The sequence below is a fragment of the Brassica rapa genome, chromosome A03 (genome assembly GCF_000309985.2).
Source record: "Brassica rapa cultivar Chiifu-401-42 chromosome A03, CAAS_Brap_v3.01, whole genome shotgun sequence".
Taxonomy (NCBI): domain Eukaryota; kingdom Viridiplantae; phylum Streptophyta; class Magnoliopsida; order Brassicales; family Brassicaceae; genus Brassica; species Brassica rapa.
In genome coordinates, this window is record NC_024797.2 from 12,535,229 (window position 1) to 12,560,112 (window position 24,884).

The 24,884-nt window shown below is 34.1% G+C and overlaps 4 protein-coding genes across 5 annotated transcripts; all 4 read left to right on the forward strand.

The window, feature by feature from the left end:
- Positions 1-3,120: 3,120 nt before the first annotated feature.
- Positions 3,121-11,547, forward strand: LOC103858353 (probable pectinesterase/pectinesterase inhibitor 12). 2 transcript variants are annotated; one of them, XM_033287526.1, is made up of 5 exons: positions 3,121-6,100; positions 6,182-6,319; positions 6,729-9,168; positions 9,475-9,623; positions 9,930-11,547. In XM_033287526.1, the coding sequence occupies exons 1-3, from the start codon at positions 5,368-5,370 to the stop codon at positions 7,415-7,417; spliced, it is 1,560 nt and encodes a 519-aa protein (XP_033143417.1). In that variant the 5' UTR covers positions 3,121-5,367; the 3' UTR covers positions 7,418-9,168; positions 9,475-9,623; positions 9,930-11,547. The 2 variants fall into 2 exon arrangements, with proteins under 2 accessions (XP_033143417.1, XP_009133941.2); XM_009135693.3 differs by having other exon boundaries at positions 3,122-6,319.
- Positions 11,548-13,542: 1,995 nt separating this feature from the next.
- On the forward strand, positions 13,543-16,493 carry LOC103858354 (probable pectinesterase/pectinesterase inhibitor 13). Its single transcript, XM_009135695.3, has 3 exons — positions 13,543-14,925; positions 15,010-15,170; positions 15,589-16,493. Exons 1-3 carry the CDS (start codon positions 13,973-13,975, stop codon positions 16,284-16,286), a joined length of 1,812 nt encoding a protein of 603 aa, XP_009133943.1. The 5' UTR covers positions 13,543-13,972; the 3' UTR covers positions 16,287-16,493.
- Positions 16,494-16,725: 232 nt separating this feature from the next.
- LOC103858355 (UDP-glycosyltransferase 76D1) lies at positions 16,726-20,470 on the forward strand. Its single transcript, XM_009135696.3, has 2 exons — positions 16,726-19,003; positions 19,081-20,470. The coding sequence occupies exons 1-2, from the start codon at positions 18,547-18,549 to the stop codon at positions 19,968-19,970; spliced, it is 1,347 nt and encodes a 448-aa protein (XP_009133944.1). The 5' UTR covers positions 16,726-18,546; the 3' UTR covers positions 19,971-20,470.
- A 595-nt stretch (positions 20,471-21,065) lies between these two features.
- On the forward strand, positions 21,066-24,742 carry LOC103858356 (nucleobase-ascorbate transporter 3). The gene is made up of 14 exons (XM_033287525.1): positions 21,066-21,437; positions 21,918-22,015; positions 22,106-22,282; positions 22,374-22,474; positions 22,562-22,637; positions 22,710-22,769; positions 22,856-23,040; positions 23,131-23,227; positions 23,301-23,387; positions 23,460-23,518; positions 23,613-23,704; positions 23,809-23,886; positions 23,977-24,137; positions 24,280-24,742. Exons 1-14 carry the CDS (start codon positions 21,281-21,283, stop codon positions 24,496-24,498), a joined length of 1,647 nt encoding a protein of 548 aa, XP_033143416.1. The 5' UTR covers positions 21,066-21,280; the 3' UTR covers positions 24,499-24,742.
- The last annotated feature ends 142 nt before the right edge of the window (positions 24,743-24,884 follow it).

A 24,884-nucleotide genomic window follows, 5' to 3' on the forward strand; every position in this document is an offset into this window, starting at 1 on the left:
ATATATTTATTTATTATTAAATGATATTTTTTACTCATATGGTTTTAAAATCATGTGTATCTTCTTATAATAAAAATGTTAAACCATTGATCATTAATTTTTAACATAATAATTTTAATAGTTTTAGTCATTTATTGTCGTTTTTAAAAATTCAAAATATAACATATACGAAAAAATCTAAATTTTATTTTTATAGCTAATTTGATTGTTTAATTTATTTTAATAATATAAAATTAAACAAAAAATGATGGAGGAGATATAAATTGTTATCAAATCTTTATTATTAAAAGCATTAATTGTCATATATATATTAGTCATTTATGGTAATTCCGTAGGTTTTATTTAAGGAAAGAAAATAACATATCATATCATTATATCATATAGTTTGACCAACTTATGTATCTAACAACATATAAAAATCGAATGTGGACCTACTTATTTTTCAATTGAATGTAATTGACTACCTAATTGAGTGCCACCTATGCATTGAGGACTATTTTAATTAATACAAAATTGAAGTTACATCTTTTCAAATGTTCCTCAATTAATATATAGGGGATAGATATTTTCGAGGCAAAGAAAAGACAAGGACATTTATAAATCCGTCTCAACAATCAAAAATCTTAGGAGTGTCGTGATTTTCGTAAAATAATACCAATTAGTCGTTTAATTACACTTTAGTTATTTTATGTGTAATTTTAGCCTTAGATCACCCAAAATCAGGTTCACTGAACTCTAACATGCAGAAGAAAAACATTCCACTCGGTGGATGTCACTTGGTTTGTCTGTATAATTTGGAATCAAATTAGAGAAGGAGAATAATAGTGCCATGTCATGGAACAACACAATTTCCATACACTTATGTCTCATACGAAGAATATTTAAATTAAGTGGTACAGCTACAAGTAACGAGTATCTGTCAATTTGTCAGATTTCGTTCACGGGAATACTATTTCACCGAAATCAAGACTGATATATATTATACTATGTTTTTGTTTTTATATTACACTAGGATAAGACCTGCGCCTTGCGCAGGGTGAGTTTATTTGTATATATTATCTATAGTTTCTTTTATACATTTGATCATTTTATTTATATATATAAAATATTTATTGTTGTTATTATATAATTTCTTTCCAATGAATCGGATCAATTTTTATTAAAAATAATGGAACAAAAGTATAATTAATACATCATGAGTTGATCGGATTGGACATTAAACAAATTATGACTTAAAACCTTATTTTTTCATCGAACACATTCTTGAAAAAAGTGAACAGTATTGTTTTCACAGTTGAATTATTTTGACTTTTATCTTCTATATGGTTTTGAAAACTTTCAAATCAACCATCGAATTGATACATGTCATTTTAATGTTTTTAGTCGTATACTTACGGAAAACTTACATTAATTGAAAATCGTTTTAAAAAAATCAAAATATAACATATAAGAAAAAATCTAACATATAAGAAAAATATAACATATAAGGTGTCCTCATTTTTGTATTTTAAATTCGTTTAAAAAAAATATAACATATAAGGTTTCCTCATTTTTATAATTTAAAGTCATTTTAAGAAATTCAAAATATAACATATAAGAAAAAATCTAATTTTTTTATTATATGGTTAATGTGATTGTTTATTTTTTAATAATATAAAATTAAACAAAATGAAGAAGGATGCAAAAATTGTTATCAAATCTTTATTATTCATAATCATTAATTGCCATATATATGTAAATAATATTAGGTAATTTAGTAGCATTTATTTAGGGAAAGAATACACACATCTTATATTTTAGGTTAATATAATGTTCTCTAGTGGACATTAAACAAATTATGACATAAAAACCTTATTTTTCCCCTCGAACACATTCTTGAAAAAGTGAACAGTATTGTTTTCATATTTGAATTATTTTGACTTTTATCTTACATATGGTTTTGAAAACTTTCAAATCAACCAGCAAACTGATACATGTCATTTCAATGTTTTTAGTGGTATACTTAAGAAAAACTTACTTTTTTGTAATTTAAAGTCGTTTTAAAAAATTCAAAATATAACATATAAGAAAAATATAACATATAAGAAAAATATAACATATAAGAAAAAGTGAACAGTATTGTTTTCATATTTGAATTATTTTGACTTTTATCTTACATATGGTTTTGAAAACTTTCAAATCAACCAGCAAACTGATACATGTCATTTCAATGTTTTTAGTGGTATACTTAAGAAAAACTTACTTTTTTGTAATTTAAAGTCGTTTTAAAAAATTCAAAATATAACATATAAGAAAAATATAACATATAAGAAAAATATAACATATAAGGTGTCCTCATTTTTGTATTTTAAAGTCGTTTTAAAGAAATATATAACATATAAGGTTTCTTCATTTTTGTAATTTAAAATCATTTAAAAAATTCAAAATATAACATATAAGAAAACATCTAATTTTTTAATTATATGGTTAATGTGATTGTTTATTTTTTTAAAAAATATAAAATTAAACAAAAATGAAGAAGGATGCAAAAATTGTTATCAAATCTTTATTATTCAAAATCATCAATTGTCATATATATGTAAATCATATTAGGTTATTCGGTAACTTTTATTTAAGGAAAGAATACACACTTCTTATATTTTAGGTTAATATAATGTTCTCTACTGAACATTAAACAAATTATGACATAAAAACCTTATTTTTTTCATCGAACACATTTTTGAAAAAAGTTAACAGTATTGTTTCCACAGTTAAATTATTTTGAATTTTATCTTGCATATGGTTTTGAAAGCTTTCAAATCAACCATCGAATTGATACATGTCATTTTAATATTTTTAGTCGTTTATTTAAGGTAAACTTACATTTTTGTAATTTAAAGTCTTTTTAAAAAAAATCAAAATATAACATATAAGAAAATTCTAACATATAAGAAAAATATAACATATAAGGTGTCCTCATTTTTGTATTTTAAAGTCATTTAAAAAATATATATATAACATATAAGGTTTCCTCATTTTTGTAATTTAAAGTCATTTTAAAAAATTAAAAATATAACATATAAGAAAAAATCTAATTTTTTTATTATATGGTTAATGTGATTGTTTAATTTTTTTTAATAATATAACTTTAAACAAAAATAAAGAATGATGCAAAAATTGTTATCAAATCTTCATTATTCATAATAATTAATTGCCATTATTCATAATAATTAATTGCCATATATATGTAAATCATATTAGGTAATTCCGTAGCTTTTATTTAAGGAAAGAATACACACTTCCTATATTTTAGGTTAATATAATGTTCTCTAGTGTTATATAATTATAAAATAATGTGACACCATTAGATTAAACTATACTTTATATTAGATGCTCTAGAATTCTTTGAAATAGAATTTAGAAGGCATTTAGAGTGCCACCTAGGATTTGGGGTTTTTTTTAATTAATACAAAATTAAGGTTCTAATTTTTTAAATACTTCTCAATTAATATATAGGGGATTTGTTTTTTAAAATAAAAATATACAAAACTGACAAGGATTAAAATCCTTCTGAGAGTTAATAATCCCTCAAAAAAGGACTGATGGTCAAATACTTTTATCCCATCACAATTGTTGAGGATGGAGAGCAAAGAAAACAAATTTGAGTGATCAGATTCTTACCGACAAATTTGAAAAACGAACCAATTGACTGAATCCTGGCTAAGAACCGACGGGAAAATGATCAATTTCGACCCCGGTAATTTCAGTCTTGCCAAATACGACCCGAACAAATGGACAGTACCAAATACAACATCAACTAAATTATAATTAAAAAATATCATCTTTACTTCTCAAAACGTGTATAAATCTATATTGACTCTAATAGAAATTAGTCAACCGTTAACAAGATAAAACAACGTCGTTTAATTTCTTTTATAACACATATGTTTCTTCCGAAACTCGAATCCTTGTCTTCATACCCTTTAAAAAGGGTACACTAACCACTAAACTAAAGTAACTTATTGAAGTATTTCTTACAAATTTGAAATTATATATATTACTATACTTCTCAATCTTATTCAATTAAAACTTTGGTGATGATTATTTCTTATTTATATAGATACATTAACATGTTTTTAATAATCATATATTTAATAAACTTATATTATACTAAAGTATAAATAAATATTTATACTTATACGAAATTTAGCAAACTTAAACTTTGAAACTATTTATAAGTTTTTAATATAAATTATTTTAAATTTTTAAACCTTGAATGGTAAGTTTTCTTCAAAATTAATATAATATACTATATATTTTATGTTTTATATTTTTAGTTATTGTTTAATATGTCTAATACTTTGAAGAAAAAAAATCTAAGTGAAAGAAAGGTAAGAGAATTCTTAACATTTTGAACAAAATATCACAAATATATAATATTAATCTAAAAAAATAAAAAATCCCACTTAAATTTAAAATTAAAAATAATTTATATAAGAAAATTTTATAAATAGCTTCAAATTTTTAATTAGTATATTTAATTTCATATAATAATAAATATTTTATTATTTATATTTTAGTAAGATATAATTTATTAAATATATGATAAGTAAAATACATGTTAATGTATTTATATAAATCAGAACAATTATCACCATAGTTTTAATTGGATAAGATGAAGATGTATGGTAGTTTTATATAATTTAAATTTTTTAATAATATTTCAAAAAGTTATTTTAGTCTAGTGGTAATTGTGCCTTTTTAAAAGGGTATGAAAGCATGCGTTCGATTTCTGGAATGAACATATTTTTTAATAGAAAATTAGAACAAAACGTTGTCGTTTTATAATTTTAACGGTTGACTAATTTCTGTTAGAGTCAATGTAGATTTAACCAAGTTTTAAAAAATTCGAATAATTGTTCAAAAAAAAAAATAAAAAATTCGATTAATATTTTTAAATTATAATTGAATTAATGTCGTATTTGACACTGTCTATTTATTCAGGTCGTATTTGGCACAACATAAATTGTTGGGTTCGAAATTGACCTTTTTCCCGAGAACCGACCAACTGTAATTCGAAATGTGAAGCCGATAGAGATAGCAACAACAAACCCAAATTTACATCAAATGCATGCCTCTTCAACAAACCCAAATTTCGGTTAAGTAATGCGAGTTTGTTTATTAATAAACTAAACAGCAATCAGACACATTGTTTTTTTTATATAGTTTAATTAATCACAATTTGATTATCGTCGTTAAAAATTAGAAAATGCCTAAACACAGTTGAAAGATTTGTCGGTTTACGAAGTAAAAAGTGAACCCATTCCTCTCCAACATTTTAAAACATGCCACTCTCTTCTCCACATGCATTAACATTGTTCCTCTCCAATGGCTCTCTCTTCACTCAGTTTCTATTTTCTATGCTTTCTCCTCTTCACTCCTTCCATTTTCTCGTATTCATCTCCGACTTCCCCAAACCCTAATCAAATCTCTGCCACAAGTTTCTGCAAGAACGCACCATATCCAGATGCATGTTTCCACTCTTTAAAACTCTCTCTCTCCATCAACATAAGCCCTAACATTCTGTCTTTCCTCCTTCAAACCCTCAAACTAGCTCTTTCCGAGGCTGGAAAACTCACCGATCTCCTTTCAGCCGCCGGAATCTCGAACAACCTCGTTGAGGGCCAACGTGGCTCTCTTCAAGACTGCAAAGATCTCCACCACATAACTTCTTCCGTACTGAAACGTTCTCTCTCCAAAATCAGTGAAGATGCTAATGATCCACGGAAGCTAGCTGCCGCTAGAGCTTACTTGAGCGCTGCTCTCACCAACAAGAACACTTGCTTGGAAGGTCTTGACTCGGCATCTGGTCCACTAAAGCCAAAGCTCGTGACGTCCTTTACGACCACTTATAAACACGTAAGCAACTCTCTTTCGGCTCTTTCAAAACAAAGAAAGACCAATCATCTTAAAACCAATAGCAAGACCAAGAACCGCCGGTTACTTGGGTTATTTCCCGACTGGATTTCTGGGAAAGATCGCCGGTTTTTAGAAGATTCCGGTGATGAGTATGACGAGTATGAGCCGAGTGAGATCCTCATTGTGGCTGCTGATGGAACAGGTAATTTTACAACTATTAACGAAGCTATAAGCTTTGCTCCTAATATGAGTAACGACAGAGTGCTGATATATGTAAGAGAAGGTGAGTATAACGAAAACATTGAGATTCCAAGTTACAAGACTAATATTGTCCTGATCGGTGATGGATCCGATGTTACGTTTGTTACCGGCAACCGCAGTGTCGGAGATGGATGGACCACTTTTCGATCTGCTACTCTTGGTAATTATATCCTTTGACTTTTTTTTTTATAAGATCTCGTTTGGATAAAACAAAACGCAAGTGCTATATTGATTGGCCCATAGTGTATCATGATTTAACACTGTGGATTTTGATTTTTTTTGTCAACTAAGACTATTGAATTTATTTTCAGTAATTTAATGTTTACATCTATAAATTGCTTTCAGAAAGAAAAGAAAAACGGTTGTGAACGCTTTCAAAGTGTTCAAGAGGTTGTAGAATTTATTTTTATGTTATTCTAAGCAAAATGCTTAAGATTAGTTAAGTTTTGTAAACTTTGTATACTTCTTGTAGCTTTACTTCTCTTGCAACCAAAATTTTGAATTATAGCTAAAGTTCTTGGCAACTAAATCAAGATTGTATTTGTAATGGTTCTCATACTTGGTCGCAGCGGTTTCTGGCGAAGGATTCTTGGCGAGGGATATAACCATAATGAACACAGCGGGACCAGAGAAGCATCAAGCGGTTGCTTTACGCGTTAACGCGGATTTTGTGGCCTTATACAGATGTGTCATTGACGGTTACCAGGACACACTTTACACTCACTCGTTCCGACAATTCTACCGTGAATGTGATATATATGGAACAATTGATTATATATTTGGCAACGCGGCTGTGGTTTTCCAAGGCTGCAACATAGTCTCAAAGTTGCCAATGCCAGGACAGTTCACTGTAGTTACGGCACAGTCACGAGATAGTCCGGATGAAGACACTGGGATCTCGATGCAGAACTGCTCCATCTTTGCCACGGACGATTTGTTAAATAGCTCAACTAGAGTGAATAGCTATTTAGGGCGTCCATGGAGAGGATATTCAAGAACCGTTCTAATGGAATCTTTTATTGATGAATTTATTGACCGTTCGGGTTGGACCAAATGGGCCGGTGGTGAAGGACTTGATACTCTGTATTATGGCGAGTACAATAATAACGGGCCAGGTTCTGATACAAGTAAGCGGGTCAACTGGTCGGGTTATCACATTATGGGTTACGAAGATGCATTTAACTTCACGACAACGGAGTTTATCACCGGCGATGGTTGGTTAGGCAGTACTTCCTTCCCTTATGATAATGGCATATAACACAAATTTTTGGAACAAGTGTATAGAAATCGTTGCCTTCCAACAGGGCCGGCTTATCTTAGGGGGGTTGTAGCCGGGTTTTAAAAAGTTTCAGCAAAAGTATATCTACATAATTTTACGGTTTGTGATATTGACCAATCATCATATTTTTTTTTTTTTTTCCTCTAGATTTTATTTATTACAAAAGTAGTAACCATACAAGTCCATTACAAAAGGTATTTAACCCACACGAAAAGCCCAACACAGCTAAACATTGTAAAGACCAACAACGGTCCATTGAACCATTCGCCAACACGAAAGTGGAAACGCATTGACTACGCAGCCACGTGTTCAAACCACTGTGAAAGAGAAACACGTGGTTGAAATCACCCCTTCGTCTTCCCGACATGCAAATCGACACCGTCGACACGGGAAACCACCGGCTTACCGGAACCAAACCCTGCGATCAGAGCCACCACAACTCCACGGCATCCACCATCCTTGCCAGAGCACTAACCCTCGGAGAGCTTCAATCAAACTATTTTTAGATCTCTTCCGAGCCACACCCACACAGAATAAACATCACATGTACCGGAATCACCCACTGGCGGAGAACGTCGATAGACCATCATCGAGATATCATCCACCCTCCAACCCTTTAGAACTCAAGAAAGCCAGCCGCCATCGCCGGAGAAGAAGGCAAAGACGCTGGAGACAAAAGCCGGACGACCATCGAGAGTAACGACGCGACGCCGGAGACAGAGCCGGCCGACCACCGAAGAAAAAGGTGCGTCGCCGGAGACAAAAAACCGATCTGGAAAAACTCTCTTATCTCTACTCCTTGTGAAAGATTAAATTTGGGAACAAGGAAAGTAGAGAGAAAATCCTCTCTCTAAAAGAGAGGAGAGAGAGTCCTCCTGACCAATCATCATATATTCATATCAGCTACTAAAGATATATTTTTCTTGAGTTCTGTTATCTGAGTTCCCACTTGTACGAATGGGATACCCATGCGGGTGTGTCTTTTGAACCTTCAAATTTTTAAATAAAATTCGCACCAATTTTTTTTTTAAATAAAACAAAGTTGACATCATGTATTCTATCAGTCGCATGCATTTATGAAGACCGTGAAGTCTATATATATAAAGAACAGTTTACTCCCTCCTGGTGATGCCACATAGGATTCCACATCAGAAAGTCGAAGGCCCTGGACGCGACACCTGTCCGCTTCACCAAAACGTGTCGTTTCATTTAATTGCGTACGAAATTGATATGGGCTTTAGCTACAATTTGGAAGTGGACTTTGTAAAAAGCCATTTGGGCTCATAAAACAAAACTAATAGACATGGACGTTCTTAACATCGTCTTCTCCGCTTTCTCTTAAGGTTCTTTGTATCCTGAAGATAAGATTAGGTCTAACTCCAATGGAGGTTGTACGAGGTCGTATGTCTCAAAAATTCGTTTGGAATCACTGTGTCGTTTACGTTGATGACGTTTCGTTCCTGATTCATCGCCTCTCTTACGTTATATAATTAAGTGTTCATCGCTATTAACATCGTTCTTTACTCCTTGGACCCACTCACCCACGATTCGTCATTCAATACTTCTCTTCTCCCTTCTAGGCACCTATAAAAAGGTGTGTCTTCTTCTCATAAACATCATCCTCACCAATCCAACTTCGCGATTTTAAATGTGCCTGTATTAAACCGCTCCGGAACCATCGAATCCATTGGCAAGGCAAGTCCATCTCTCGCTGGAAATTTGGAAACCAGGTAGGTATTACTGAGATTATGTCACTCATCTGTATTAAGTTCCCTTGAGATATTTTGCTTTTGAAAAAAAAATGGTTCCATTATATAAGATTGATGTGAAATATGCTGCCCAGTTCTCATGTTCATGTTCTTATTAACTTCGAATTCGGTGATACAACGATTGAGTTAATGTTAGAGAGGTTTATGGTTGTAATTTGTTTTCATCTGTTTAGTTGTTGATCAATCTTTTTCCAGTGTGTGTTTGATTGCCTTTAAACCCTCTATTTAGGCTTAGATTAAAGTCTTCTGTAACTTTATTTTTCTTAGGATCGTGCTCTTTTTTTTTGGAGGAGGATACACAGAAAAGGCTATTGTAAAACCTTCAAATCCCCGCCGGTGTCTTTCCAAAAGGTATAGCGGCTTTCCCTGAAGTGGAGCTTGGTTTCCTTGGAGTAGAACCAGGCTTCTGAATTCACGTAAGTTTGCTTCTTCTGCTTTTGTTTCATTCTAGCTCAGTTTTGTCCTCAGTGATGATCCTTTTTATTAAAATCTCTTGCTTACTTTAAGCTTATTTGATATTTTTTCCGCTACAAATCTCTCTGCAGCTAGCTAATTTTCCTAGATATCCAGTTATAGTTCTTGGCCCAACTATTGGTGAAAGAGAATAAGTAGATCGGGTAGGAAACGTATTTGAATTAGGATTCCACTGAAGAAGATATTCAATATCTTAATGGAAACGAAAACGTTTGGAATGCAGTTTTTTAATTTATGTCTGGCACTAGGTTATGATGATGCAGACGGTGAGCATCCGAAACCTACACAGTACTCGGCAGTCAGCAGAAGGTTAGCCTCCAGAAGCAATTACGACGATGATGATGCCACTACGATGGCTTACTATGATGCTAGAAAATCTTTGGAGTAAGACAGAAAGAAAGAAACTTTTCTTTTCTCAAAAAAAAAAAGGTCGCATGTTTTCTAGAAGGCGAGAAACGTCCAATATCTCCACTGTTGAAATGCCTATGTGATTTGATTATCGGCATAATTAATAGGTCACATGTTTTTTAAAAGGCATACGAAGACGTTTCGTGTTGTGTGATTTTATTTTAAAAACGTTGGTCTAAACCTAAACCCCATGTGATTTGATTATAGAGAATAACAACATAGAATTCAAACTGTTAAGGTTTTTGTATTTTAGCCAAAAATCATTTTTTTTTTGTTTTTTCAAAATCTCAAAAGTGAGTAAACTATAAACACTTACTATATTATTTTATATATTTTCAAAATATTGGTTACTGATTAAAACATGAAGATAAATCGTTAATTATTAGTTGCGTAATTTAATATAAAAAGTGCAACATAAATAAAATGTTTTAACTCAATCAAATTATAAATAAGCCTTCAAACAAAAACAAATGACTTGCAAATTGTTAGTCCTGTCATCAAACATTTGTCCAGTTTTACTTACAGTACATAAATATTGAAGAAAAACAATTAATTATATTGCTCCTAACCTTTTTTGTTTCATAATAGGATTTGAAAATATCAAAAGTGACATGTAAAAACAAAAAAATATATACACAATTCTTAAATATAATATTTTAAATTTAATTTGGTATAACATATTATAAACTTAGCAATCACTTGAACTATATGTTGCAGAAATTAAACAGTAGTCTGATTAAAAATTACTGGAGCTTTATTCTACCTTTAGGAACTTAGTTCCATATATATAAACCGGTTTAGAGCCGTAAGTTTAATTTTAATCTTTTTATTTTTTCAAGTTTAGAGATTTTGTTAATTTTTAAAGTGATGGTTTGATCATGACTCCTCTGAAATTATTTTTTGGATCAAATTAACAATTATTTGTATTAAATGCATAAATATTTTTTTAAAAAAACACTCTTGCATTCGTAGTACTAATAATGTAACCCCAAAAAAATGAAAGAGAAAAAAATCATTTTTCTTAAAATCATCCCAAATGACTCCATAATTAACAACATCAAACAAAAAATAATTAACAACATCAAACAAACAAATACAAAAAACATATATAATATTTTCACATAAAAGTTCAAAATTGACAATCTTTCATAACACGACAAAAACATCCTGACAAATAATTTTTTAAGAAAACATGTCTAAAAGAAAAAAATCCAACTTACTAATTAAAATATTCAGCTCATCACCTAACAACTTGATACGTCAGAATAACAGGAAAACATTCAGGTTCAACGAAACTAACTCTCTCGAAGATGAGAGAATAGTCGCCTTGGTTCGGTCTTGGTGAGACACCTGAACAAACGCTGGAATTGCTCTCAGAAACAAGTCTCAAGAATAGAGATCTATGGATAGAGAAATAGACAACCAAAATAAATATACCACATATAATCCCTAATCCAATAAAACCATCCACCTAATCCATAGCTTAAAACATAAACCATTATCACCCATATAAATTCTATTCGCAATCTAACCACATAAATAACAAAATATAACAGCAATATTACAAATCTTAATCGCTAAAAAATCATATCCCGCCCGTAGGACGGACCGACCCTAGTTACTACTATATCACGGGCCAGATAGTTTTGAATACTTAATTTTGCTGCTACCATGTCATCCACTATTAAACAACATGATGACACGTCGTTTATTCCCTACAAATGTCATTAATTTTTCTTTTTATCTGTGCTTTTACCTTACTTTATATGTTTTAACCCATATTACAGGCGGTTCCAGCTTGCCTCTTTTTCTCTACTGGTCTGGAATAGAGAAACCACCTTCTCTTAACTTTGACTGCAAGTTTAGTTTCACCGTTTGGACTTGTATAGCTGCTAGATGTTCTATTCAACTTGCTCATGAATGGACAAGGACAATCAACCACATGCAAGCAACTCTTGGAGGTAAATACAAACGATGACTCACTCTTTTCTGTTGAATATCTCTATCTATGTAATCTGGACTGAGAGGAATGTGCAGTTGCATAGGTTCACTTTTTGATCAATTGATTCAATTATCTCCAGAATTGAGTGTCAGATCATTGATCACATCTGAAGATTTAAAGACTCCAACCCAACAACTTTGTCCAGGTTAATGACTCTGGCTTCTAATTGTGAGTCCTCAATTTGGATGACGAATCCTTTTATTGCCAAGTACACCATCTCCATTCGTCTCAAGCTTCAAACTTCCAAATCAAATCTGGATCTCTTCAACATTCTACATTTGCAAAAAAAAAAGGAAATCAACTATTTTAGGCCAGACTATGTTAAGTTAACTTCTTCACTTGAGGTTAAAAAATTTATTAGGCTTCAACCCGAAAACTTAGACCTTATGGCATGTATCATTTTACATTTTTATGCACTTAATATGAAAGCCATTTATGAAAAAACTGGACTGTGAAAAATTCTTCCTCTGATATAAAACATATGGTGTAAGAAAGTCGCACAGATTTTAACAGAGTTGTTTTGTTTTAAAAGACATTTTAAAAGTATTTCTAAGAGACTTAGAAACTCCAAAAGTACTAAACACACAAATTCTACGGGAAAATCCAACTAAAAACCTCCAAAATAGCTGTGACTTCCATTTTAAACCTTCAAACTTCAAACTTTCATAATAAACCTCCAAACTATTAACACTCTAGTCTTAACAAAAACAATGAGAATGGTTTACGTGTTTATTTATTATTATGGTGAATAGAATTATAAACACCTCTGATGTGATGATTAACTCCGTTTATTTTACTTAAACATATACTTTACTGTTGACAAAAAAATACTTTATTAAATTTTGTACTTAAAAAAAAACAAATTTTCTTTCATTGTCTCATCTTTGCTGCAGTGTAAACATATAAAATTTGTCTCTTCTTCGCTGCAGTGTAAACCAATATACCAATTCATATACAAAGAATATATCAACCTAGAATTATTTTATGCTTATAAAACAAACTAAATTGAAAAGGTTATCCTATAACTTTTAGAAAGCTCCGCAAATAAAAATAAAAATTTGAAGAAGCACCCCACATTAGGACGCGTAAATATAGATTAAGAAGATTAAAATATTAATAATATCATTTTTTAGTGGTCTCTAACATACACAGATTTCTTCCTCACTTTGGTTTTTTTCCGAATTTTTGTTATTATTTTCTTTCTCGGATTTTTACGACTGCTCTACACAACAAGCCGATTATAGATTTTAAATTAATTTATCTATAAATAAAATAAAAATATGTTTTGGTAACAAATTAATTAATTTTAATAAAATATATGTTTAAGTAAAACATTCAGTTAAGCATCACTTCAGCAATGTGTATAATTATGTTCACATAGTTTTTGTTAAGAGTGTCATTAATTTGAGGTGTTAAAACATGTTTTAAGCATTTGCATCCATATGAAATATCTTAACGCAAAAACAAAGATTCCCTAAAACGATTCCAACTCAGGTGCTAAATTAATTGACTCTTTTTTTGACCAAATCTAGTTCAATAGTCAATACATAATTGGAGAAAAGAACACCAAATTTAGCAGGCATGAAATTTTGTCCTTTTCCAGTTAAAAGTAATGGACATCATCCCACAAAAATCTCCTGTCCAGAGCACATTTGTTCATTCGTTGAATGGCAACAAAGTAACAAATAAAACTGAAACCAAGAGATCAAAAACAGGGGAGAGAAGACGGAAAAGAGCCAAAAATAAAACTTAAAGAGGGATTCATCTTCCCTTTTAACCTCGCTGCCTTGGCCGTCTTCTAAAGCAGAGGGGATTCATTTCTTTCTCTCCCCAAGCAAAATTCTTAGGAAAAAGAAAAAAAAGAAAAAAAAAATAATCAAAATGGCGTTTCAGGATTTCGACAAGATCCAAGAACGTGTAAACGCTAACAGGAAGCGGAAGTTCAGGAAAAGGATCATTGTCGGAACGGTCTCTTTGCTTGTGGTTGTTGCTGCCATTATAGGAGGCGCTTTTGCTTATGTCGCTTTTGAGAAGCAAAATGAACAAGAACCAAAGAATAACCACAAAAACGACGCTAAGGATAGCCAGAAGAAGAGCCAGAGCGCAAGCCCAACTCCGAAAGCGCCTGTTGCCGCAGCGCAATCAGTGAAGCCTGGTCAGGCCGATAAAATCATCGAAACCCTTTGCAGCACAACGCTGTACAAGGTAAGCTGCGAGAATACCCTCAAGAACAGCACAGAGAAGGGTTTCGCTTTAGAAAGCCCGACGACCTTTTTGAAAGCTGCCATTGAAGCTGTCAATGAAGATCTCGATCGAGTATTAGAGAAGGTCTTGAGTCTCAAGACTGAGAACCAGGACGATAAAGATGCCATTGCGCAATGTAAGTTGCTTGTTGAAGACGCAAAGGAGGAAATTGTCGCATCACTGGACAAAGTCAACGGCACAGAGATCAACAACGTCGTGAAAATTGTTCCCGATTTGGACAACTGGCTAAGCGCTGTCATGTCTTATCAGGAGACATGCATTGACGGGTTTGAGGAAGGAAACCTAAAATCTGAAGTAAAGAAGAGCGTAAACTCTTCTCAGGTTCTGACCAGCAATTCTCTCGCATTGATCAAATCCTTTGACGCAAATATTTCTCCGGTTGAAAAGCTCGCAACACGACATTTACTTGACCAAGTCCCTTCTTGGGTAACCAACGAGGATAGAAGAATGTTAAGGGCTGTTGATGTGGAGACTTTGAATCCTAACGCCACCGTCGCTAAAGATGGCAGTGGAAATTTCACAACCATTAATGACGCTCTCAAAGCAATGCCTGAAAAATATGAGGGAAGGTGCGTAGACACACAATCCTTTCATAACGTGATCATTACGTCAAGTTAGCTAAGTTTGGGTTTTGGTGTGATTTAAATCTTTAGGTACATCATCTACGTCAAACAAGGTGTTTATGACGAATCTGTGACTGTTGATAAGAAGAAGGCGAACCTTACTATGGTCGGAGATGGATCACAGAAGACTATTGTTACCGGTAATAAAAGCCACGCAAAGAAAATCCGCACTTTTCTCACAGCAACATTCGGTAATTCTTTTATCTGGAACTTCATACTCACCCTAAGAACAAATTCAAAAGAATTAATAAACAATGGTTGATTATGTTCCAGAACAATGTAAAATCTTAGTTTAGAGATATTTGATGGATTATAAATAAAATGGTATATATTATAAGCTTTTACGGTACAAATGACCCGCCAAGATTGAAAAAAGTGGATTAGATTTTATTTTCCAAAATAGATCATAGACATGTGTTTCCAAATATAAACTGTATGCATGCATATACTCATATCGAATATTTGAGTATTAAAAGAGGCGGGGCATTAGCTTCATTGTAAATTAATTTTGATGTAAAACCTCCCATAGATCTTAACATGAATTCTTTAAGTTTCTTTGTGAATCAAAACTAAAATCTTTTATAAAATGTTGGTTTAATTCTTTAACAGTTGCCCAGGGGGAAGGGTTCATGGCACAGTCAATGGGATTCCGAAATACGGCAGGGCCTGATGAACATCAAGCTGTCGCAATACGGGTCCAATCAGATAGATCAGTTTTCCTAAACTGCCGATTTGAAGGCTTTCAAGACACATTGTATGCCTACACGCATCGCCAGTACTACAGAAGTTGTGTGATAGTCGGAACAATCGACTTCATATTCGGAGATGCGGCTGCCATCTTCCAGAATTGTAACATTTTCATTAGAAAGGGTTTATCAGGACAAAAGAACACGGTGTCTGCTCAAGGACGCGTTGACAAATTTCAAACGACCGGTTTTGTGATCCATAAATGTAAAATCACCGCAAATGAAGATCTTAAGCCCGTGAAGGCCGAGTACAAGAGTTATCTCGGTAGACCATGGAAGAACTATTCTCGAACGGTTGTAATGGAATCTACCATCGAAGATGTGATCGACCCAGTTGGATGGTTGAGATGGGAAGAGACAGATTTTGCAATAGATACGCTGTATTACGCTGAGTACAAAAACAAAGGACCAAGTGGAGATACAGCTTCCAGAGTAACGTGGCCTGGATTTAAGGTCATAAACAAGGAAGAAGCTTTGAATTATACTGTGGGGCCATTCTTACAAGGAGACTGGATTAATGCCTTAGGTTCTCCTGTTAAGCTTGGTCTTTATGATGCGTGATGAGAACTTCTTGCTTGCAGAGAAGTTAATGTGGTGAATTGATTTGTTGTAAAGTGATTGGAAGAAGAAATAAAATTGCTTCCATAAAATTTACTTGGAGAATCTGATGCCATATCCAACTTATATCGTTTTGTCTGAATATTTTTGGAAGTAAGGGTACTTAATTAATTAACCTGGCTATGATATATTTACTTTGATTTGCTTTGATTTGCTCAAACTACAAACTATGATATATTTCGAAAACTAAGCTAACTGAAATATCTGATATTCTATTCCCACTTTCCATTACTGAAATAACACCCTAATTTGTAGAATATAGGGATGCATGCAGAACGGAAGTGAATTTATTTTTTGGTCATTTATCTAAAGAAATGTAAAACTTAAACGTGTTTAAGTTGTACCAATTTAAAAATAAGTATCGACAAGCCATTAGAAGCCCAATAGAAGCGTAAAAGCTCAGCCTCAAGTTACGTTGAAACTCCAGAGTAGGAGCGGCGACTATGGCCAACAGAGACTGAGGGTTAGACCATATTCTCCAGGCTTGCTTACATAACAGCGCAAAGACCGGTAATGCCATACTCATAGACTTAAGAATGATCTCTTTACCTCCTTGAGATAGTATTTTGAGCCCCCACCTCTAAGTCTCCGAACTTTCTCTTGAATAAAACTCAGAAGTTTACTTTTGGAACCACGTAAACATTCAGGTAATCCTAGATAGGATCTTCTTCAGTCTCTTAACTATTTCCGCTCCTTCCTCTGCAGTTGCTTTACAAAGTAGCAAGCTATCATCGGCAAAAAGCAGGTAGCGCACGCCATTCAGCTTCCCAGACGTCTCAGCTTGATTAAGAGTACTCACCAAGGCCTCAGCACACAAAATGAAAAGTAATGGGGATAAGAGGTCTCCTTGTCGGATCCCTCTCTCTAGTTTTATGAAGCCATGTTGTCTACCGTTTAGGAGCACCGAGTAAGTAACAGAACTGATACAGGATACGATCCATGTCACCCATTTCCTATCAAAACCCATCCTCTCCAGCAGGAACTCAACAAAACACCATTTGACACGATCATAAACCTTTGACATATCCGTGTCTTGATAGCCATGAACTCACTGTCAATCCCGTCCTTCCTCCTCAAAGCGTGCACCATCTCATATGCTACTAAAATGTCATCAGTGATAAGACGCTCACTAACAAAAACACCTTGAGTATCTGATACAATATCAGGTAGAATTCTCTTCAATATGTTGCAAACTATCTTAGAAATGATCTTATAGTCAACTGAACATGGGCTGATGGATCTTAACTCAATCATCATTGATGGGTTAGTAACTTTGGGCAGTAAGCAAATCTGAGTATGGTTCCATCCAGCAGGTAAAACTGCCGTCCTGAAAAAACTCTGCACTTTTCTGACCGTGTTTGGACCCACAATGGACCAAAATCTCTTGTAAAATGTGTCTGTTAGTCCATCTGCTCCAGGCGCACTATCTTCCTTGATGGAAAAGGCTGCAACCCTAACTTCCTCAGCAAGTACTGGGGTCGTTAACATCGTGTTCATAGCAGGAGAAACTCACTCAACCATTTAGAACTTAAACATGAAAAAACTGTACTTTAAGAAAAGAAAAAACAGAAGCCTAAACCGGAATTTGGAAAGAGTGTTATGGAAACTAAAATTTGCACTGTCAAATTTGAGCGGAAGAAAGCTTAGTTTTCCTTGAAGACAAATACATATTTTTCAAAAAAAATCATGTATATATTGTTCAAAATAAAGGTAAAGCATAAGGATAAAAAAATAAAGTTAATGAAACCAAATTTAGTTTGCTACATAGATACCACTTAATATCCATAAAAAATAGAATCAAATCAAGTTTTCAAAACAAAAATTATCCTGCTTATTCAGATCTAGTTATAATTATATTCTGATTCACATGTTTACCATGATTAGTCTGACATATAGTTTCTTCCTAATCATAATTAAGTTAGCGTTAATGTAAAAAACTATGACCTGTTGCGTCCGATTACTTTAAGTGCTGGTGAAGCAATAAGATACCGAATTCTATGAATCTTAATTAATCTTGCGTTAATTAAACTGGCTATCAAGTGAATGGTCAACTGTCTTTATAGATAAAAGACAAAAACAATGACGAAGTCCCGTTTCCACGAAGTTACTGATCAACAACTAATAATCAAACTCAGCGACCTTTTCTTGATAAAGATAATCAAACTCGAGGATTAGTGAGAGAAAAGAAAAGAATAAAAATATCATGGAGGAGATTCGTCAGAAAAGAGTGCTGATGATTCCTGCACCATTCGAAGGTCATTTACCTTCGATGATGAACTTAGCCTCATTCCTATGTTCCAAAGGCTTTGCCATAACTATAGTTCAAACCCAATACAATTTCTACGATATCTCCGCTGACTTCCCGGGTATCAACTTCTTCACCATCGACGATGGCTTGTCTGAATCCGACATGTCGTCTCTGGGGCTCCTTGACTTTATTCTGGAACTTAACTCTCTCTGTGAACCCCTCTTGAAAAAATTTCTAACACTCAAGGATGATTTTGACTTTATTATTCATGATGAATTCGTCTACTTCCCTCGACAAGTTGCACAAGATCTGAATCTGCCCAAGATGGTCTTTAGTGCTTCTTCAGCTGCCACTTCGATCAGTCGATGTATGCTTATGGAGAACCAAGACAAATGGTTACACCATGGGGAAGGTAGCCTATTGTATAAGTTTAGTCTCCTTTTAATTTTTTTTTTTTTGTTGATGATGTTTGGGGTTTGTTTTGCCCAGAAGCAAGATCTAAACTTGAAGAATTGGTGCCGAAGTTTCATCCCTTTCGATACAAAGATCTACCTGTGACAGCTTATGGATCTATGGAGAGACTGATGTTACTTTACCACAACGTAAGCAAGAGAGACACATCTTCTGGTATAATACACAACTCTTCCAGTTGTTTAGAGAACGTATTCACATCAGCTGCAGAAGACACCTGGGGCGTTCAGGTATATCCGGTTGGTCCACTCCATATGACTGATTCCGCAGTCACATGTCCAAGTTTGTTTGAGGAAGAAAGAAATTGTCTTGAATGGCTTGACAAGCAAGAAACAAATTCCGTGATCTACATAAGCATGGGAAGTTTGGCAATGACGCAAAAGGAAGAGTTTGTGGAGATGGCCATGGGATTGATTCAGAGTAACCAGCCTTTCTTATGGGTGATCCGACCAGGTTCCATAACGGGGCAAAACTCCGTAGACTCGTTACCGGAACAGTTCAGCCAAGCGCTGACCCATGGCGACAGAGCTTTTGTAGTGAGTTGGGCCCCACAGAAGGAGGTGTTACGGCATAGAGCGGTGGGAGGGTTTTGGAACCATTGTGGATGGAACTCAAGCTTGGAGAGCATAAGCAGTGGCGTGCCAATGATCTGCAGGCCTTACTCAGGGGACCAGAGGGTAAATACTAGACTTATGACACATGTTTGGCAAACTGCATTTGAGGTCGAAGGTGAACTGGACAGAGAAATCGTAGAGACGGCTGTGAGGAAGCTTATTGTGGGTGATGAAGGTAAAGAGATGAGGAGGAGAGCTAATGAATTGAAAAAGCAGGTTGAAGACTCTGTAAGAATAGGAGGCTCGTCTTACAGTGCTTTAATGAGTTTGGTCGATTCGATAATGTCATCATAAGTATTCAACACGGTCGTCTCCCAAGAACAACGTAAACTAAGATATTCTGAGCCGAACATGTAGGGTGAGAATCAGTTAAATAAGTATGTGCCTTCAACGAACGCAATAAAATAAAGTGTTTCTTGAAAAGAAAATGTGTGGATGCAAATTTATGTTAATTTTCTTAAGACTGTTCTGGAGTTTTGTAATAGGTTGAAACCTTTTTTTTTTAACTCAGCTTTCATATTTAAAGACATTAGAAATGAAAAATTTAATTGACAAAAAAAAAATCTAATATGAATACTTTAGTAAGAAACATATAATATTGTTCAAAAGTGAGAGGAGAGGAAAAAAAGTATGAGAAAAAAAATGAAAACTAGTTAGGAAAGAACATGAGAAAGAACTATTTTTTTAAAAAAAATACATAAGACTTAAAAAAAAGAGATGAGAGAAAGCTTCAGATAAAAGAAAAAAAAAAGAGAGAAAGCTTCAGAGTAATTTACATGTTTTGGAGAATGAATCACAGAACAATAATGCACATATAAGTTTGAGAGGGACTGACAGAACTATTCACCTATAAGTGGGAATGCGGGAAGAATAAAATCGGTTGATGTAAAGTTAAAATCGTCAAACAATTGTTAATATCAACTCACGTGTAAAAACCTAATTAGAAATCATTATGGACATGGAAGCCAATTTACGTTACGTTTTTTTTTTTTGATAAATAAACGTTACGTTACAAGGTGGTGTTAATAATTTAACCGCAGCTAAAGTTTTCGCTCAAAAATTATTGATTACATATGAAATTTTAAAATTTATAAAAAATGTGCTATGTTTTTGTACAGCTATAGAAATCGAATGTAGATAAAATATATCGAAATGTTGACAAAAAAAAAAGATAAAATATATCGAAATACATTGGTATAGTTTTGACCGTACCCATAAAGAATCCTAGAAAAGACAAGAAGAGGAGGACAAAACGAAATTTCATTATTCGCCTTAATAATGAGTGAGCAGTACAAAATAAACAATTTAGAGTTAAACTCTAACAACCAACGGGGAGTTAGTAGTACTTTATTCTAAAATGAATTATACATACATTATATAGAGTTTTCTACCTTATATCTAAAAAAAAAAATATTTACTCTGTTCCCTCTCCCACAAAGCAAACAAGTGACTTTATTTTTTCTTCGTCTTATTTATTCTGTCTCGAGATTCGCTTTTGTGCTTCGAACTTCTTTTTATCATCTTCTGCTTGTCGGTTTAGTTCGGAAAACTTTCTGCAACTACAAAGGTAGATTCCTAAAAAAGAAGAGATATTCTATTAAAGAATGGTAGAAACAGGTCACCATCATCAACATCCACCGGCACCGGCTGCAGCCGGTCCTCCGCCGGTTTCATCTATGGCGATTTCAACAAAACCCACTTGGTCTCCGGCGGAGCAACTCCACCATCTTCAGTACTGCATCCACTCTAACCCTTCTTGGCGTTAGTCTCTCTCTCTCTCTCTCTCTCTCTCTACTTTCGTGATTGAATATTCCGATCCAGATGCAAGAAGACTTTATAAGTCAAAAGTTGCTTTGAGTCTACTCCTCCCTCTCTCCTTATCTCTCCTCTGGCTTTCTCTTGTGTCTAGAATAATCTTTTTAGATCTCCGAATCAGATTCGATGCTTTTGTTTCTGATGTTCAACTATATAAAGCTTTAAACCAAAAAAAAAAACTATATAAAGCTTGTGTGTGGAGTGTTCTTAGTTTTAAGACTCTTGCATAATCGTTCTTGAGCCGTACTAATCAATCTCAATGGTATATAGTTATACTCTGGCTTAAATCATATATTAAATAAATCATCTGTCTGGTTAGTATGTTATTAATTATTTTCATATAAAAATTATTCTTTCTCTTTAAAAATATCTGATGTTGTTTCATTTTTCATTATCTTTGATCAATTTGGTTTTCTCTACATACAGATGAGACGGTTGTACTTGCTTTCCAGCATTACATCGTGATGCTCGGGACTACTGTTTTGATTGCCAACACACTTGTGACCCCAATGGGTGGAGATGCTGTATGTTTTTCTTTATTTGGCGTTCGAATGGGACGGACTATATTGTTTTCTCAAATGGAATATTTTTTTTTTGTTTGTTAACAAAAACAGGAAGATAAAGCGCGGGTAATACAGACAATATTGTTTATGTCGGGAATAAACACTCTGCTACAAACCCTTATAGGAACAAGGCTTCCCACGGTTATGGGAGTTTCATTCGCGTATGTTCTCCCTGTTTTGTCTATCATCAGAGATTACAACGATGGTCAGTTCCAAACCGAGAAGCAGGTATATTAACACTCTTATAGTTCCGCGCTACTTTTGTTACATTTTCTTGATTTTTTTTTTTTTTTGAAATATGCCATTCCCATTCTTACAGAGGTTCCGACATACAATGAGAACAGTACAAGGATCTCTAATCATTTCTTCATTCGTCAACATCATAATTGGATACGGTCAAGCGTGGGGGAACTTGATAAGGTGACATAAAATCAATATAGCAGAATATTTAGAAGCCGATGGAAGTTGTAATATTTTTGAGAATATATACTTGTTTCTTCAATGCAGAATCTTTAGTCCCATTATTGTTGTGCCGGTGGTTACTCTTACGGGCCTTGGACTGTTCGTTAGAGGCTTCCCATTGGTAACGGTTCCATCTTTAAATACTATCAGCTTTTAACAACTTTTTCCTATCTTACCATGTGAAGTTTTACAGCTTGCAAACTGTGTGGAGATTGGTCTACCAATGCTGATTCTGCTGATCCTCTCACAACAAGTTTGCCTTTTGTTTTTGTTTTAGCTTTTTACACGATGGTGATTGTTTTAGATGTATAGTTATGAATATTGATGTCCGTCTTGCAGTATCTTAGACATCTTCTCCAAAATATCCAAATGATACTTGAAAGATACGCTTTACTAGTTTGCTTGGCACTCATCTGGGCTTTTGCTGCTATCCTTACTGTTTCTGGCGCATATAACAACGTCTCCGTTGCAACAAAACTAAGTTGCCGCACAGATCGCTCCTTTCTTATGTCCGCTGCTCCTTGGTTTGTTTCTTATATTCTTGTTCTTTTTTTTTTGCATCCAAGGTCAGATATCTTTAGAGTCGGTTGCTCAATTCTCATTTTTTTTAACAGGATTAGCATCCCGTACCCGTTCCAGTGGGGGACTCCGATATTCAGAGCGAGTCATGTGTTTGGAATGTTCGGTGCTGCTATTGTCGCATCTGCAGAGGTACAACACATTCATTTCTGGCTCTTCTTCTTATTGTTGGTATGTATCATGTATGTGTATCCCAATTTTTCAGTCTACTGGAGTATTTTTTGCTGCATCTAGACTAGCTGGAGCAACAGCACCTCCCGCACATGTCGTCTCTCGCAGTGTCGGACTGCAGGTACAGTCTTTTTTTTTTTTAATTTTCCAATGTTTAAACTAATTGGTTTAATGTGTAATGTTTTCCTTACAGGGTGTTGGTGTACTCCTTGAAGGAATATTTGGTTCCATTACTGGCAATACTGCATCAGTGTAAGTTGTAAACACCTCTCCTCTCAGCATGTCTTTTATTGAAGTATACTCTCTTCATGTTGATATTTAAAGCCATAAGATCTTTTATTTATAGCGAAAATGTGGGTCTCCTTGGACTCACACGAATAGGAAGTAGAAGAGTGGTGCAGGTATCAACAGGTTTCATGATATTTTTCGCCATATTTGGTTAGTCTTTCCATCCCAGTCAATGGTCTTTTGATGAATAGGGTTCAGTTAATAAAAGTTGCCATTTTGAGTTTTAAATCTGTATTGTATTTAATGAACTTCAGGAAAATTTGGTGCCTTCTTCGCGTCTATCCCGCTTCCCATCTTTGCCGGCGTATACTGTGTACTACTTGGAATTGTTGGTGAGTAGTAGCATGTGGTATAATGAATCTAAATTACTACACTTGCAAGTAGGAACTGCTTCTGATACTCTTGTTACGTGATTGGCACAGCGGCTGTGGGTATATCCTTTATACAGTTCACGGACAACAATTCAATGAGAAACATGTACGTTGTTGGTGTCTCTCTCTTTTTAAGTCTTTCCATCGCTCAGTACTTCATTTCCAACACGACAAGAGCAGGATATGGACCTGTTAGAACAGCTGGCGGATGGGTAAGCTTTTTAAAGATCTAATGGCAAATATTTTTAACACTCCAAATATAGATTGATGTTTTTTTCTGAAGAGGTGACATAATACTTACACTATACGATGTTTATTTTTCGTAATGCAATCTCCTGGTGACTTGTGGTGCAGTTCAACGATATACTTAACACGATCTTTGCTTCGGCTCCCTTTGTTGCGATCATTGTGGCGACAGTACTAGATAACACGTTGGAAGCAAGGCATGCCATCAATGACAGAGGAATCGCGTGGTGGAAGCCGTTTCAACACAGGAACGGAGATGGCAGGAACGAAGAATTCTACAGTTTTCCTCTTAGAGTTGGCGAGTACTTACCAACACGATTCCATTGAAGACAGCCCTCTGAAAGTTTCTTCTGTATGGGGAATGTAAGAGTTGTGCATGTCATGTGTTTTCAGCTGGGAGGGGGGGGAGGAAATATTCCAAGGGATAAGAATGAACATAAGACTGATGGATAAAGCTATTTTGCAAACTTTCACTTGTGTTACCACCATTTATTTTGCCTTAAGTAAATTGACATTTGATTAGGTGCTCCTGCCCTAATATTAATTACTGTTAGAGGTGGATTTTACTCTATTCCAAATTCTCTGTCACAAAAGAATTATACAAAAACCCAAAAGAAAACAGTAGGACCATAATGGTCATGGAAGTCTTCTCATATAGATGGTCAAACCAAAATCTAAGAGATATCAAAGCCTGGAGATCACGTGGCTGTTAC

Bases quoted from the DNA above. Each gene is read 5' to 3' on its own strand.
- LOC103858353 (XM_009135693.3), top strand. From the start codon at position 5,368: ATGGCTCTCTCTTCACTCAGTTTCTATTTTCTATGCTTTCTCCTCTTC. The intron at 6,320-6,728 runs GTAATTATATCC...ACTTGGTCGCAG, and splicing joins TTTTCGATCTGCTACTCTTG to CGGTTTCTGGCGAAGGATTC.
- LOC103858354 (XM_009135695.3), top strand. From the start codon at position 13,973: ATGGCGTTTCAGGATTTCGACAAGATCCAAGAACGTGTAAACGCTAAC. The intron at 14,926-15,009 runs GTGCGTAGACAC...TTAAATCTTTAG, and splicing joins CCTGAAAAATATGAGGGAAG to GTACATCATCTACGTCAAAC. The intron at 15,171-15,588 runs GTAATTCTTTTA...ATTCTTTAACAG, and splicing joins TTTTCTCACAGCAACATTCG to TTGCCCAGGGGGAAGGGTTC.
- LOC103858355 (XM_009135696.3), top strand. From the start codon at position 18,547: ATGGAGGAGATTCGTCAGAAAAGAGTGCTGATGATTCCTGCACCATTC. The intron at 19,004-19,080 runs GTAGCCTATTGT...TGTTTTGCCCAG, and splicing joins ATGGTTACACCATGGGGAAG to AAGCAAGATCTAAACTTGAA.
- LOC103858356 (XM_033287525.1), top strand. From the start codon at position 21,281: ATGGTAGAAACAGGTCACCATCATCAACATCCACCGGCACCGGCTGCA. The intron at 21,438-21,917 runs GTTAGTCTCTCT...CTCTACATACAG, and splicing joins CCACTCTAACCCTTCTTGGC to ATGAGACGGTTGTACTTGCT. The intron at 22,638-22,709 runs GTAACGGTTCCA...GAAGTTTTACAG, and splicing joins TCGTTAGAGGCTTCCCATTG to CTTGCAAACTGTGTGGAGAT.